The 15,241-nt window shown below is 48.7% G+C and overlaps 1 protein-coding gene across 1 annotated transcript; it reads right to left on the reverse strand.

Annotated features, from left to right (window-relative positions):
- Window positions 1-7,864: 7,864 nt before the first annotated feature.
- Window positions 7,865-14,821, reverse strand: LOC119407035 (uncharacterized). The gene is made up of 2 exons (XM_037673861.1): window positions 14,711-14,821; window positions 7,865-12,217 (listed from the first exon to the last, which is right to left on the reverse strand). The coding sequence occupies exon 2, from the start codon at window positions 12,202-12,204 to the stop codon at window positions 10,144-10,146; it is 2,061 nt and encodes a 686-aa protein (XP_037529789.1). The 5' UTR covers window positions 12,205-12,217; window positions 14,711-14,821; the 3' UTR covers window positions 7,865-10,143.
- Between the last annotated feature and the right edge of the window lie 420 nt (window positions 14,822-15,241).

Genomic DNA, 15,241 nt, shown 5'->3' on the forward strand with positions numbered 1-15,241 from the left:
ATATGATTATGAGAGACGCCGTAGTGGAGGACTCCGGAAATTTCGACCACGGGGTTCTTTAACGTGCACCTAAATCTAAGTACACGGGCATCAAACATTTTCGCCTCCATCGAAAATGCTGCCGTCGCGGCCGGGATTCGATCCCGCGACGTTCGGGTCAGCAATCGAGCGCCACAACCACTAGACCACCATGACGCGGCAGACTTTTGTTGTTGTGCTAAAAAAACCACGAAATGATTATGATGTACTCCTTAGCGGGAGGCTACGGAGTATCCTTCACTACCTGGGGTTCCTTATGCTGCGGCTAAAGCTACGCGCACGATGTTCTTGTATGTTGGCCCCATGTAAATGCAACTAGGATGGTCGGTAATGGAACCTCCGTCTTCGAGCTCATTTGCGCAATATTTCAGCTTTTGAATCTCCGCAACCGGTGAAAATTCAGTTAAGATGTGTCATTTTAAACAACGTTCTAAACCAGCACACCTACGGAGGTTGCTTGGTGGGGCTACATATACGCACTCGAATATCACTTAAGCTTTTTTTATGTTAACAGGAGATCTCACAAGACCTGACATGACATCGCGAGAAGTGGAGAGACCTAGCGGTGCATCGCGAGCCATTACGAGATAATGTGTATAGGTCACGGAGCAAGAATTCTTGAGGAGGCGAAACTGCGCTCGCTCGGGCGTCCTAATAAAGTCACGAAATCGGGCACAGCGCTCACGCGCCCTCTGTCGTGAGAGTCCGCTAGCGGAGAGGGAAAATGCGCGCGTCCCTCTCACCGCGCTCTCCGACGAGGCTCGCCGGTTCCCCAATCTTTTCCGTCTTCTCTCTTCGCCGCCCCTGTCGACTTCGGATCACTTCCTTCCCTATTTCTTTCTACTTTTCTTTTATCCCCCCTTGCCCCCACCCCTATAAGGCACTGCGCCGTGTCGCCTAAAGGGAGACAGAAATTAGGTGCCTTTTTCCTTTTCCACCCGAACCACCAAGAGAGGCCATTCGTCGCCGATTCGCCGTTCGCGCTTCACGCCCGAGTAGATGTGTTTTTGTGCGTCCTCGCCGGCTCCATATTTTAACGGGACAGCGTTAAAGAGCTCGTTTCGCAGAAATACCCGTGTCGGCATCGGTGAGGTTAGCAATTGAGAAGGCGATGCGCACGGGGCCCGATTACGCTATCGCGTTCTACTCTTAAAGGCGAAGCTCAAGCGCACTCCAAGATTTCTCGGTAAATTAACGAGAAAAATTGCGTCACATACAGGAAAATTAGCAGCGTGATATATTTTGTACAACGTGAAATCTATAATTTTTGATAACGTGAACTCAATGAGTTAGGCATAATTTATTTCAACGAATGATGGGACTTATCCTATATGCCATCAATTTAGATTTAGGTTGTTGCGGCGGCCGCATTTAGATGGAGGCGAAATGCTAAGGGCTCGTGTGCTTGCATTCAGGTGCACGTTACAAAACCCCAGGCGGTCGAATTTTCACGTTGTCTTTTTTTTAGAACAGCAGACAAGTAGTTGGGACAGCGCGCGGAAAGATTGAAGGCACGGCGTCTCGTAACAATACTGGCCGTTTCGGTTTGTCAAGGAGAACTTCGCCACCAAGCTCGCCACAGTAGCGCCGCCTGTCTATGTCACTGTCCGAGAAGTGCTTCTCGCAAACGTAGTCACGAGGCGTCAGCTGTCGGTCTTTTCTTGGTATGGCGCGAACCCACACTTCCAACCTCACTGGGTCACAAGGAACTCTGAAGGTAAATACCTTCTCTTTGCAGGACGCGTACCCACTGCTGCAGTTCGGCACGACACATTTTCGCCCCATGCTGAAGAAGCACTGGTCGAAATCCGCAAAGCACTCTCCTTTGTCGCGGCGTGAAAAGCGCGCGCAAACATCGAGGAGTCGGCGCCGCCCGCGCAACGCGCGAGAGCCTCTGCGAGCGCTAAAGAGAAAGAAACCAGCAAATAGCGAAGGAACTTTCTCTTCCAAGGCCCCCTACGCATGCGCGCGCACAACATGGGAGCGAGGAGCCAGGGGCGCGTGCATGCGGCGGCAGACGTCGTCTGCTCAGGAGCCACTATTAGCAGTTCGTTTCAAGCGCTGTACGGCCTATAATTCCGGCAGTATCGATTAGTAACTACAGTTAAAATATCTGTCATCTCTGCCTATTGATGTTACAGACATAAATCTTGAAAATTTTACATTGTACGAGGTGCTATCACGATTTTTATGCGTCGCGTCCATAGAAGAGCATGTAAAAGATGGCATGGCAACAGGCCGAAAGCGTCATCTGTCGTGCTTCGGCGTAACCGCATTCCGCCGTGACGCTATCGCGCCGCCCTCGCGCGCTGCCGCGGCCGAGAGATTCTCCTCCTCAAATACTTCTTTCTCCGTGGTATAGGTTCTCTATCAATGTTTCGCCTAAGAAAGAAGGGGAGGGGGTAGGCAGGTAGACTTACTTTGCTGGTAGGAAGACTTCTTTTCTGCAGGAAGAAAGAATTCGATGTCAGCAGGCATTCAAACATGACGTATAGATATATACTTCGTACAGTTGTCAACTGCAAAATTCTAGTATGTTGTGGAGACGTGCGCAGTATACCTACCGAAGGTTAGGAATGCCTAGCAGGCTTTCGCTCAAACGGGGACTTCGTTTGGAACACAGTCTGTTAGCGAAGGAAAAAAGTGAAAAGAAACATAACGTTTGCGCTTTCGCTTGAGCACAACGGTGAGCGGAGAGAGCGTTGACAATTTAGAATTAACTGTTAAAGAGCCAAGAATAACAAACTGTTAGCCCGCATAACTTTTTTTTACATGTACTGAGAATATAAAAACAGCCTCCGTAAAATGGTTCGCTTTCGTTTTACTAAGCGATACGTTACAAATAATCTTTGCAAATACAGACGTTGTTATATCCGACACTGTAAAACACACGCGCGCGCACGTGGCTCGCACGGTTTGCTGGAAGTGCGTCCTGAATGCCAAAGAAAATAGAGAGCCTCGTTAATACGGCCTCCGAGACTGGACGCGCCCGATGCGGTGGGAAGAAAAATCTTGGAGGCGACCTGTAACGACTGAGATCGTATCTGCTAACACATACGGTAATATGGTATCTACTAGGAAACCGTGTAAGAGAAATTACCCTATTATCAGCCCTCTATTTTGGACATGATGCTTCAGCAGTACATACCACTATTGTACAACCTATTCCCACAAAGTGAAATATTTTTCCGGTGGGCTATTATTTACAGGTTGGCTAATAATCTATCGCGGTGGCCGGTAATGTATAGCGTCTGACCCAAGGTCTTTTATAAAGCCCGGCTATACAATCGATACCGTGAAAGTTAGCGCATGGAGTGTTCTTATAATTTTATTGCTTAGCAATCTTGTATTATTCTGATGTTCTGCCTGATATAATCGCCACATGATTGTGCGGCACGACAGCGGGGGACTGCGCATTAATCTTGACCGATTCACTATCGTGCACCTATTTACAAGTAAACGAGTGGTTTTGCATATCACCCGCCGTAGGCTACAACGGCGGGTAACAGACTAACACAAAGCCCTACTGATAAAAGCGATTCCTTGTCCGGCCTTTTCGCCATATTCAGGAACAAAGGCCGCTCAATGAAGCTGCTAAATCATGCCAGGGCAGTTGCTAGGCGTTATTGGGAAGGGTATGACGTCACGTAATCTACTGTTGCCGCGATGATATGAAACCGAACACTGACCTGTACCGTGAAGGGCAACCAAGGACCGTTCTGCGCCACGAGCTGGAGCGTGACGGGTGCGCTTGCTTGTCGACAGCGACACCAACCCACTACGGAGGACTAGATTATGGTACGTAGTTATTCCTTATTCATATGAAGCCGACTGACAAAGAATCCTAGGAGAGCACGAGGGACATTATACAAAAATTAATCGTTGGTTCTATTTAGGAGTGCACAAAAGTAATAAGGATAAGAGAAATGATATGAAAAAATCACATCATCTCTCGCTAAAGGGGACCATGAGGCGATGCGAAGCAGCGTTTCGACATGTCGAGCCCGCGCATCAGAGGGGGAGCGGAGAGGGGGAGTGGAGAGGCGGAAAGAGGTAGAGGTGGGCGGAGAGGGGGGAGTGGAGAGGGTTTGCGCATGCGCAGTATGGGTGGTCACGCCGCACATTACCACCACCACCGGTTTGAACTCCGCCAAAAGATGCTTCGCATCTAAAAGCATGTGGCGGTGGTGAACAGAGCGAGAAGGAAAGACAAGGCAGAAAGATTGGTCTGACGATGTTGCTAGAGGCGATGTTAGTCTGGCGGACCCGGCTGGCAGTCGCTTCGCCTGAGCGTCTCCTACCGCATCGGATATGCCACCGCGCATCCCTTAAATTAGTGAAAGAAGTCAGAGGAATATGATATCACTTTTGAGGTGGAGTGCAATGCACTCGCTCATTGGGCGTGTACATATACAGGCCTGTGTTTTTTTTAAACGATGCATATTTTTCATCAAAATGCTATGACAGTCAGGCCCCTGTCGTCTTCGCAAACGAACTCTACGCCGAGGCGGTAAGACATTGCCGCACTTAAAGATACATTAACATGAGTTAATTAACAAAAAATCGTTAATTAACTTTTTAATTATCAATTTGAGGGCCGTTGATACGGAAGAGTTGCAGGACGTGACAATTTATGGCATGCCCAGTTTTTTTAAACATCGCAAAAAACGCACGTAGTTCGAGACAATAATCATTGAAATTCGAGGCCCCTATCTAGGTAATACCGAAACTAGAGTGTATTAGAAGAGGGAAGTGCTCGGAACGGCCGCAGCACCAATGTACAGAAAGTGAAGCCCAAACAGGGTCAATCCGCTTGCAGCGCTGCGATCGGTAGTCTGTAATGTGTCGCCGCTTTAGAGTTGCGCGCGGCTCTGCCAAAGTGGTGCAGGGGTAGAATGCCCGCTTCCCACTAAAAAGGCCCGGGTTCGAATCGCAGCTATAGATGGTGGGTTTTTATTCTTAGTGTCACCTCTTATAGCAGTGTTGGTTTTCCTTTGATTCTTAAAGCTAGCTTCTGTTGCTACGTATTGTTACAAAAGTAACGTAAAATGTGAAACCTCGTTTCGAGGCTCGTATTCGCCAAAATCTCGGAGGCCATACTTTACGTTTTTGTTCAATCCCGGGTGGTGGCGCTGCAAATAACTGCGCTCACTGCCAAATTTCTTTTATTTTACTTCACATTTTGCGTTACTTTTTGAACTAACACGTAGCAACTGAAGCTAGTTTAAAGAAACAAAGGAAAACCAATGCAGCTATAAAAGGTGACACTAAGAATAAAAATCCACCATCTACAGCTGCGATTCGAACACGGGCCTTTTGAGTGGAAAGCGAGCATTCTGCCTCTGCACCACTTTGGCAGAGCCGCGAGCAATTAAGGCGCGTTTACACTAGAACGACACGACACCGATTTCGGTCTGCCGACTGTCGCCGGGAGTGTCTTTTGTCGTGCCGTCGTCCTATTTACACTGAAACGACGCCAACAGTCGGCCGATCGTCTGTGAAAGACGCCGTAGCTCCCAGCCTCTCGTCGGCCGATTCTCTTGTCACACAGAAGGCGCGCACAGCGACACCGACTAAACTTGCGCGCAAAGTTGAAAACGGGGGAACACTTGCAGCTCATTTCGGCCGTCCTCCCTCCTCTACCATTGTCCCTGTTGGGGTAGCGGCGCGGCCCCCGCCACCCCTTCCGGCGTCGGGGACGGGGGTGCGGACAGACAAAGGGATGCAAAGAAAAGACGTCGGAGGGGTGCGCGATATGCATGCCCATTGTCAAATGCCCGAGTATGTCGAGGGGGATCTCCCCCAAGATCTACCCCTTCGACGTTCGAAGCAACGACATGGGAAAATTTTCGCTCGGCCACCGATCTCCCGAAGACCTCCCGATGACACGTCGGCCGATACGTTCTGCTGGTGTTTTTGGTCTGCCATCATGTTACACTACTACGACATGCTGTCTTTGGAGGCGTCGGTGTCGTTGTAGGCCTAGTGTGACCAGACGGTCTGGCGACATCGTCGGCGGGCGACTCATCGGACGACCGTCTGCGTCTGCCTCGTGTCTGCGTCGGTGTCGTGTCGCTCTAGTGTAAACGCGCCTTTAAACGACGACACATTGCAGATTACAGATCGCAGCGCTGCAAGCGGGTTGACCCTGTTTGGGCTTCACTTTTTGAAGCTCGTTCCGAGCACTCCCCTGTTCCAGTGCACTCTACCGAAACTGAGCCCACCGGGTTTCGCAGGAAATGCGTCAGCTGTGTTACGTCAGACGGGAAGCTCACGTGACGAACTTCAAAAAAAAAAATGAAGCACTCTTGAGCTTCGCTTCAAGAGTAGAACGCGATATATACCGCAATCGCGCCCCGTGCCTTCTCAACTGCTGGCCTTAATTGCTTCGGTTCTCGGTGGATGCCTCAACTGTGCCGCAAGAAAACGAACGTCCGTGCGCGTCCTAGAATGCCTACTGCAATTACAGTTGCGAGGTGCCAACTGCGCCATAATTCTTTCTTTTGCCAATCAACGAAGGGCCCACTACGCGTCCGTAAGGCGACACGCGAACCTACGCAGCTGTTCACTTTCTTGATGCTTTTGATGCTGATGATCATTGAATATGTCTGAGCGCTGTGTAATGGATGGGCATTTAAGACACCCCACTCTTTGCGCAATTAACATGTTTTGACGCCTGGCGCGATTCTACGCTTCTGCCGCGCAATATTACATGCGTTAAGGAGACTCCTCCCACTACATGCCATTCATATAGTGTTTCTTTCCAAAGCAGTTTCAAGCAATGTCGTGACTCCGTTGTATCAAACCTGCTTGTCACGCAGAAACCCTGTGTTCGATAATGCGGTGTGAAATATGGGACATTTCTGGAAATCTTTGTGTCTATTTCAGTACGCGGGACAGTTCCGCGAGTGAGTAAAACCATATGTGCTATTGTACACACATTTGTGTTTCCACGGGCGCTTTTACGTCTGAAATGCAGAGCCCGGCCGGACGGCGCAACGACAAATTCAAGTAGTTTGGCGGAACACTGCGTCACCAGATGCCGCAAGCTGATTTTCCTCACGGCTTGTCACATACATACACGACCACGCTTATACAGAATTACCGATCTGAGGACCTCTCTAGCTCTGCTGGTTGCGCCGTTTTGTGACCCTTTGCTGAAAAGCAACGAGTCAGAAAAGTTTCTGTAACGACCGAGGATCTTGTCGTCAGAAAAAAATGTAATGCTGTTCCACTCAGCGTGAAAGCTGTAGGAAGTGCGGAACAGTGATTCGCTTACCCTTCGGCGACGCTGGCGTTCACGGGCAAGCAAGCGCTAGCGTTGCAAACGTGCAGCCTGCTCGGCATCCATGGCGGGAAAGGAAACCTTCTATTGTGATGGAGTGGCGCCTTGTACTTCCCTCCTTTCCCTCTTCTTCACCCTTACTTCCCTTTCCCACCCCTTGCTGTACTAGACTACACATAGATGTACTATACTATACACGGCTATACCGTGCTTTACCCTCTCCCCTTCTCCTTTCCCTCCTCCTCACTCTCTACTGTCTGTTCTCGCCCCCTGGATATATATATATACATGGCTATGCTACATGGTTTTGCCTGCGTGATGCCATACATGGCTGTGTTGTGCTTTATCCTTTCCTCTTCTCCTCACCCTCATATCACAGCTCACCCTCACTTCCCTTTCCGGTCTCCTTGCTATACTATACTATGCATGGCTATGCTATATATGGTTTTGCCAGCATGACAAACGACGTGACACATTAGACGCCGACAGCACTTAAAAAATAAGTGCTCAGCACTTAAAAAATAATCAAGCAAGTGGATGATGAAAATAAAACTTTATTTCAGAACATCAGGAGCTTCAAGGCCTGGATAGGAGAGCACGGGCAAAAAGAAGGCAGCGAGATTTCGAACAATGTCCAGTTCCTTTGTTGTGCGAAGTCCGACAGGTACAGCAGCGTGGTGTACAATCCACGTTCCTGATCTGGCGTTGTCCTGAAACTCAAGTAAGGTGTGTCCTAACGGACGTTAAGCACATTCATCATTACGTCAGCGCTTTGTACCAGCCAACAGCGTAGAAAACTACAAGGCCAGTGTCATGTGAAACATTCTCCTTCCGCTGATTCTACTTATTCTACATCAGTAATCAATCGTTCATGTCTAATAGATCTTGTTGACAATGCTCACGTAGCGTCGGTATTCATAAGCACGGACAAGAAGGGCAATCAGAGAGCTTTAGTTCGCCGGTAAGCTGTTGGCGAATAACTGTACTGCCGGTGAAGTACAAGGCAGCGAGCACTTTGATAGCGACAAGTCATGATGCAGTCTAACGGGAGACTAAAGCTGATCAGCGACTTACATGCTCAATTTACCTGTTGGTGCAGTTTGATATTGATGTACTCGTTAGTTGCAGCGCAATTAGGTGTTTCCTTCGTGGTGAACACTGACAAGAAAGCAAGAAATCGTTCCCATTGTATTTCGATAAGAGGCCGCAAGGTTGTCGCTATACATTGATCCGTAATGTCGTCCATGGATTAAGTTACACAGTAAACCTCGAAAGGTAAGGAGTTTAGGGTCAAACTAAAGCTTCCTGGATCGTCCCTGCCTAGGTGATCATTGCAAATTAGCTCTGTGTCACCTCTGGTAGAAGTTGTCATAAGTTGGTAATGTCACTGCGAGTGCTTATGTCCACGTATCCAGTAACATTTCGTGACAGGCTGTCAGCTACACAGAGAAGCTAAATCTCCGCACTACCCCTTACAATTTCAATTATGCAAGAAGAAAAACTATAACAATGCAAAACACGTACCAGATCGAGATAGCTGTTCATCTATAACAATAATAATTTAAGACTGGAATGCTTGAGCATTGTTGAAGTTGCAATTTCTCTAGTGCGTCAGACGGGTTTGTGATGTGCCAACTTATTGGAAGACTAAAAAATGTGAATCCCATTGCCGAGTCATACGATTGTACGTTTACTCACACTAATCGATCCCTAGACCATTACAACTTGGCACAGTATCATGTACTCACAGCGGATTTAGTATTAGAGTTTTAGAAACAGGGGATCCAAAACACCACCCGGCGGTGCGTCGCCCTTCATACCCGGCCGTGCTTGAAGTTAGGGGTGGCTGTGCAATGGAGTTAGGCTTTAATACAAGCTAAGCAGTTTGGGTACGTCATTTCTAAATCTCCCTACTATTATCAACGAACACCGGAACGTCAGCTGTGTATAGTTTTCTTAACACGCCGTTTCCAGCGCAAGGCACGGAACATCAAGGGGTCCGCTACCTCTTCCATGTCCCCTTTTTTCACGTTCCGTACTTTGCGACAGAAACAAGCACTTTCGAAGTGATCTGTATACATGCATATACAGTGCTTCCGGTGAATGTTTATATCACGATACAGACACATGCGATACCCTAGAGATATTTCAGTTCACCTGCGGAGGTTAGTTAGCTTCAGGCGTCAATCAGCGCAGCCAACGCCACAATGATTAAGATCGCCAGTATTATCTGCCTTGATGGTGTCCCATTCACCCGCATGTGTGGCTCGCGCTAACCCTCTGCGTCAGTGACTTTGCGATGAGGGACGTGAGCGACCTTGGTCTAGCGATATTTCTTGCTTGACCCTCACTTCGTTATTCTTCAAGTTTGACACAATTATTGAAAGAAGGGTTTTGTATTTTCAGTTGCTAATAACGTTACTTATAATAATCAATTTCATCAGCATGCAGCAAAGCGAGCCCGCGAGATTCTAATGCTTCTTTTTCAAGCTTTATTGATTTATAGATATGCCTTGTTTGCTAGATGTGTAACTTTTGGTGCAACACTTGTTCCAATGTACCTTCTGTTTATTATGCTTTATTTGCTCAATAAGAGGGACCGCTAGGGCGTTTTGATAGAACTAAATAAATAATGAATTCACACTATAAACCCGCACGCCACCTGCGGTTTCAGTCAGCTTGTATGAACATACAGTACTCATAGTTATCGCGATTTCCAGCTAGTCTTAAGTTATCCCAGTCATTTCTGTCTAATGAGGCTAACATTTATATACGTTATTGTTGTGTCCTCAGACACAGCTTCATCTTCCCTATACTGACTATTCCGAATGCTGACAATCGAGACGGCGCACTGCCTCAAGCACCAAACACCGGCACTCCTCGCGCACTGTTCCCGAAGCCGTGCTGACAGCGTCCAGAAGTGATTCGGTTTGAGAGAAAAGACGAAGAGCTCGCGTCGAGCGCTCGTCTCTAGCGGCGTCCAAGACGCATTCGACTGCTCTGTTCAGAAGTGATCGGTTCCTGTTCAGGGCCTTCACTACTGGGTACATGTCGTTGTGCGCATGCTGGTATTCGAATTCCAGCGTCAGGAACACGAAGTTGTCCTTCAGAGCACGGGCCAGTATAGCAGGGGCCTTGCTGGGGAGACTATCGTAGCTGAACTTGAGGCGGTGTAAGGTTCGGTTGGCTAGCAGCAGCGCTTCCAGAGCCTTGATGTCCTGGGGAGTGCGGAGAGTCTGGTGAAATTCGGCCTCGCAGATACTTTTATTACGGACTAGACTGTTCAAGACCGCAGATGAGAAGACATAGTCCTGCTCGATGGGACGCACGATGAGCTTTTTGAGCGATTGTGTTGTTTCTAGAAAGGAGACGACCGCTTCGGTGCTCTTGGCATCCACAGGGCGAGGACATTCGATGACCAGTTCCACGAGCGATGCAGTGCTAACTCGAGCTGCGGAAAACCACTGCACGATGCCAGAGCAATTAGCATCTTTCGTCCAACCAAGACACGCTTTGGGGGAGCGGAAGCTCTCACGCTGTAAACTCGTCGACCACTGCTCAAGCGCTAAGGTGTTCCACGGAACCTGCAAGCGAGAGCAGACATTTTCCGTTAGGGGAACCGTCGGTGTCCAGTCTTCGGGAATGTCAAGGTCTCCGAGGCGCACGCGCTCAACCGCGCGATTTCGAGAAACTGTTTCTACGAACTTTGACACGACATTGCTGGTCAGTCTACAGTTGGAGAGGTCGAGGCGCTTTAAGCAAGAGCTCTCCTGAAGGGTCTTAGCCAACGCTCGTGCCCCAAGATCGCTGATCGTGTTCATGTAAAGCGAAAGCTCTTCGAGAGCATTGTTATGCCTCAGAACTTCGCCTATAACCATTGCGCAGCTGTTGGAAAAGTGGGCATCCGTAATTTCGAGTCGTTTGAGCACCTTGTTATCCCGCAGCGCTTGAAGGCCGTCCCACAATGTAGAACGCAAGAAGTCAACTGAACAGTCGAGCGACAGCTCCTGTAGTGCTTGATTGTGCTTGAGCGATGCGAGGATGATGCCGAGCACGTCAACAGCCATGTAGTTCACGCGCAGTTTCCGCAGCGTCATGTTGCACTTCAGGGCAGTTGCGAGCGCTTTGGCGCTGGATAGCGAGAACTCCCTACTACCGGCGAACTCGAGAGAGGTGAGGCTATGACAGGAGCTGACGGCAGACAGCAGTTTCCGTGCAACAGTGGCCGACATTTCGTTGTAGAGGTGCAGGCGCTGCAGGTTGCTTTTCGTTATTCCATTGGCGATGCACTCAGCTGCGACGTTATCAAGTTTGAGCGACGTGACATTTAAGCAACTTAGCCGCTGCGACCCACTGCCAAGCGCGCAGGGCAGGGCTCTATATGGACGCATTTCCCGCCAATGCACAACCTTGTCGTTAGGGTGTCCTTCAACCTCTATGATACCTCGGTTGGCACGCATTGCGCTGCCTAGCAGTGATGGAAAGTGCCACAGTGGAAACGCCATGGTACTCAGAAGAAGTCGCTTGATACACACGTGACGCTCCAGCAAAATGTACAACAGGATGGCGCCGTCCATGAAGGATGTGTCCGCACGTACCGTGTCAAGATCGGTGGTCTCTATATGGGAGAGTGTCAACGCGCCGGGTGCATGTTCCACAACCTGCATGCAGACTTTCCAGAGGACTTCGTTCACAGCAGGCAGGTGTAACCTCAACCAGCACTTGGTCGCTCCAAGGACGTCGCTGCAGGGAGCTTGAAGGTCCACGCCACCGGACTTAAGTTGGTCACGCAACCTTTCTGCCATGAGCAACATCCGCGCAGTATCCAGGGAGCAGATTGCACTTTCCATGCCAGAGACCCGAGTGGATGGAGGTTCCATGTCGTCAGTTAGTCTGCAATGAGAAGTTACCCGCGGTGGGTTATGCGGTCAGTATACTGAATCGACGAGATTTACGCAAACGTGAGCCGTGAAATCGGGCATCAAGAAATCCACCAGCCGGTCAGTCCAAGATAGGTGATGTGGATGAGACAGCGGTATAGATGAGCTCTCGAAAAAAGAGACAAAGTAAGGATCACATTTCAAAACAACAGGAGCGCTGTTTTCACGAGGTGGCACTTCATGGAATCGGATGACAGATGTTCTGATTTAGTTCGTAAGCATTAGATAAGGCGAGCCTCTCATGCAGCGAGATAAATTTACATGTGACAAATCTGAATGTATGCTTTTGTTGGAACGTCGAGTTTCGGAGCTTTAGTATTACTTTTGCAAACCGAGCTCTGGATACGGTCGACACAATTAAATACTTATGAGTTGCTTTTGACCATCACTTGCATTGGAGAGACCAAATCAACACCGTGTGTAGAAAATTGGCTTTTAGCTGTTATGCACTGGTCTGCATTTTCGATGGAGGCGAAAATGTTTGAGGCCCGTGTACATAGATTTAGGTGCACGTTAAAGAACCCCAGGTGGTCGAAATTTCCGGAGCCCTCCACTACGGCGTCTCTCATAATCATATCGTGGTTTTGGGACGTTAAACCCCAGATATTATTATTATTATTATTATTATTATTATTATTATTATTATTATTATTATTATTATTATTATTATGCACTGGTGTGTTCCCGGCAATATTTTCGTTTTTTTTTACTTCGTTGCATATGCTTTTCTTTGCTACATACGCATCTCGGTTATTGCTGTGAAGCATGGGGCCTAGCACACTAAACTCATTTAACACCTATACTGCAGTTACAAGGACGCGCTCTAAGAATAATAACATTCTCCTCCGCTGATTGTCCTAGTGGCATTCTATTTAACGAACTTCATATTCTTTCACTTACCGCGCTAAGAAATTGTAGGGTTGCTTGTTTATTTCACAAAATACTGCACACGAGCTTTGCGCTACCCAACATCACATTCAACTTCCCGCGTGCAAACACGAGACAAGCAAGTCACCACAAGTCAAGTCGTCCTCTCTCTAACAATGCTTACGGCGAACGATTGCTAGCATTCTTCGAATCGGTAACCTGAAACACTGTGCCTCTAGAAATAAAAACTATGCGAAACTTTTACCTTGCTTGTAAACGCTTTTTCTTAATTGTCTTGTGAATTGCAACACCTGTTCCTTCGTAGACACGGTGTAAGAAAAATAATTTAGGTGTGGACACTTTCCGCCCGTCGCGAAGGAGAGCGCGTCCAGATAATGTTCGCCTTTAATACATGCGCCGGCCGCAGTTTCGTGGCTGGCGCTGCGACATGGGGGCTTAAGAAACCTATTGCGACGAGGCGAACGCGCGTTTTTCTTCATTTTTTTTCACCTCATTGCATTTTTTTTAACCGTGCACGCGGAGGAGGATAGAGCACGGGATAGAGCAACTGAACGGCGAGTTTTCATACGGCCACGGTGTAAACGGCGCACCCGACGCACATAGCGTCCCTAACAGCGTTGCGTACGTAAAAGCGCGGCGTCTTGCTCAGAGCGCGTGAGCAGTCTTTCTGCTCGCTGACTTCTCACGTGCGCAACGCGGTTACGGACGCTACGCACGCAGCTCGTCTTCTATAGTACATGCGCCGGCCGCGGTTGCGTGGGAGGCGCTGCGACATGGGGGCCGAGAGGAGGAAAGAGGCGAACATTATGTGGACGCGCCGTCGGGCGGAGTGTCCACACCTAAATTATTTTTCTTACACCGTGTTCGTAGAGAAACTTTCACATCATCAAAACTTGAGTATTTCATTCTATGACCAATCATGTGCCTTGCTAACATTTATGTAATTTCTATGTTGGACCAGCTACTAGCAACGCAGGATATTGATCCAAGTATTCTGTATGCATTCTCTGCAATTATGTCTCAATAAAACACATTTTGATTTGATGTGTAAGCCTGTATTGCGCTTTATCCTCGTATTTTTGTTTCTGTAACATTGCCGAAAATGAAGCCTTCTAGGGCTGCGCAAAAGAACCTGCCTTAAGGCTTGCGTACGCATATCACTTGAGCAGCGCAAAACCCTGCCAGTGCTTTGTTTCTGGGATATGACAAGGAGCCTGCGTTCCTCATCTGTCATTTTGTTAGGCACTTTGACAGTACGATGAGTATTTCGAGAGGAGCTTGTAGGGAAATATAAACATTCGCACGCGTTTTAAATTACGCGCGCTTGCTTTTGACAGACGGCGACAGCTTGACTTCGCTTCCGTTGGGGTTCTGCGCCCCCGTTACACGCTGACGCGCAGGACACAGTGCAAACGTCACGCTAGTTAAACACAATAGAAACGTCTGCTGAGCTTCTGTGGAATCACTAAGCGAGCACTTTGTGGCGCACATAGCACAATCCTGCGAAAAGTCCGTGAACGACGATAATCACAGTGTGAGAATGCAGACAATAACTTACGAATCGTATACGATGAAATAACTGTAGCAGCCATAAACTGATGTTCAGCCCGTAGCCACAATAGTACCCCGACTTTCCACGATGCCGAGACGCAAGCAGATCGACACGCTCTGTGCAGCCGTTCAGCAACGCCTGCAACGACGTCGCAACTCCTGCCTCACGGCCGCACGTGTCCGGTGAATGAGCGAGCAGAAAAAACCCGTTCTCCCGTCGTGGGCTGTGCAAACGTCATACTGCGTCATAACAAACCCCTGCCGCCACGCCGCGGCCCTCGCTACCAGTCACGCCACCACAAGTCGGTGGCGCCGACGGGCGGATCTGTCGACAACAATTAGGCTGCCCTTACGACCTCAGAGATGGCGCGCTCAAAATCTCGGAAGCTATGCAACCTTGGGTAAATCTACGCGCGTGAAGAACACCGTTTCTCAATTGTTTCCATTTCACGAAGTCCCTTCCTAGGTGACGGTGCGTGGCACTAGCACTTGCACTTGTCTTATGGGTTTTAGTACCGCGTAGTTGAGATTTCACTAT

This window comes from Rhipicephalus sanguineus, chromosome 10 (assembly GCF_013339695.2).
Source record: "Rhipicephalus sanguineus isolate Rsan-2018 chromosome 10, BIME_Rsan_1.4, whole genome shotgun sequence".
Taxonomy (NCBI): Eukaryota; Metazoa; Arthropoda; class Arachnida; order Ixodida; family Ixodidae; genus Rhipicephalus; species Rhipicephalus sanguineus.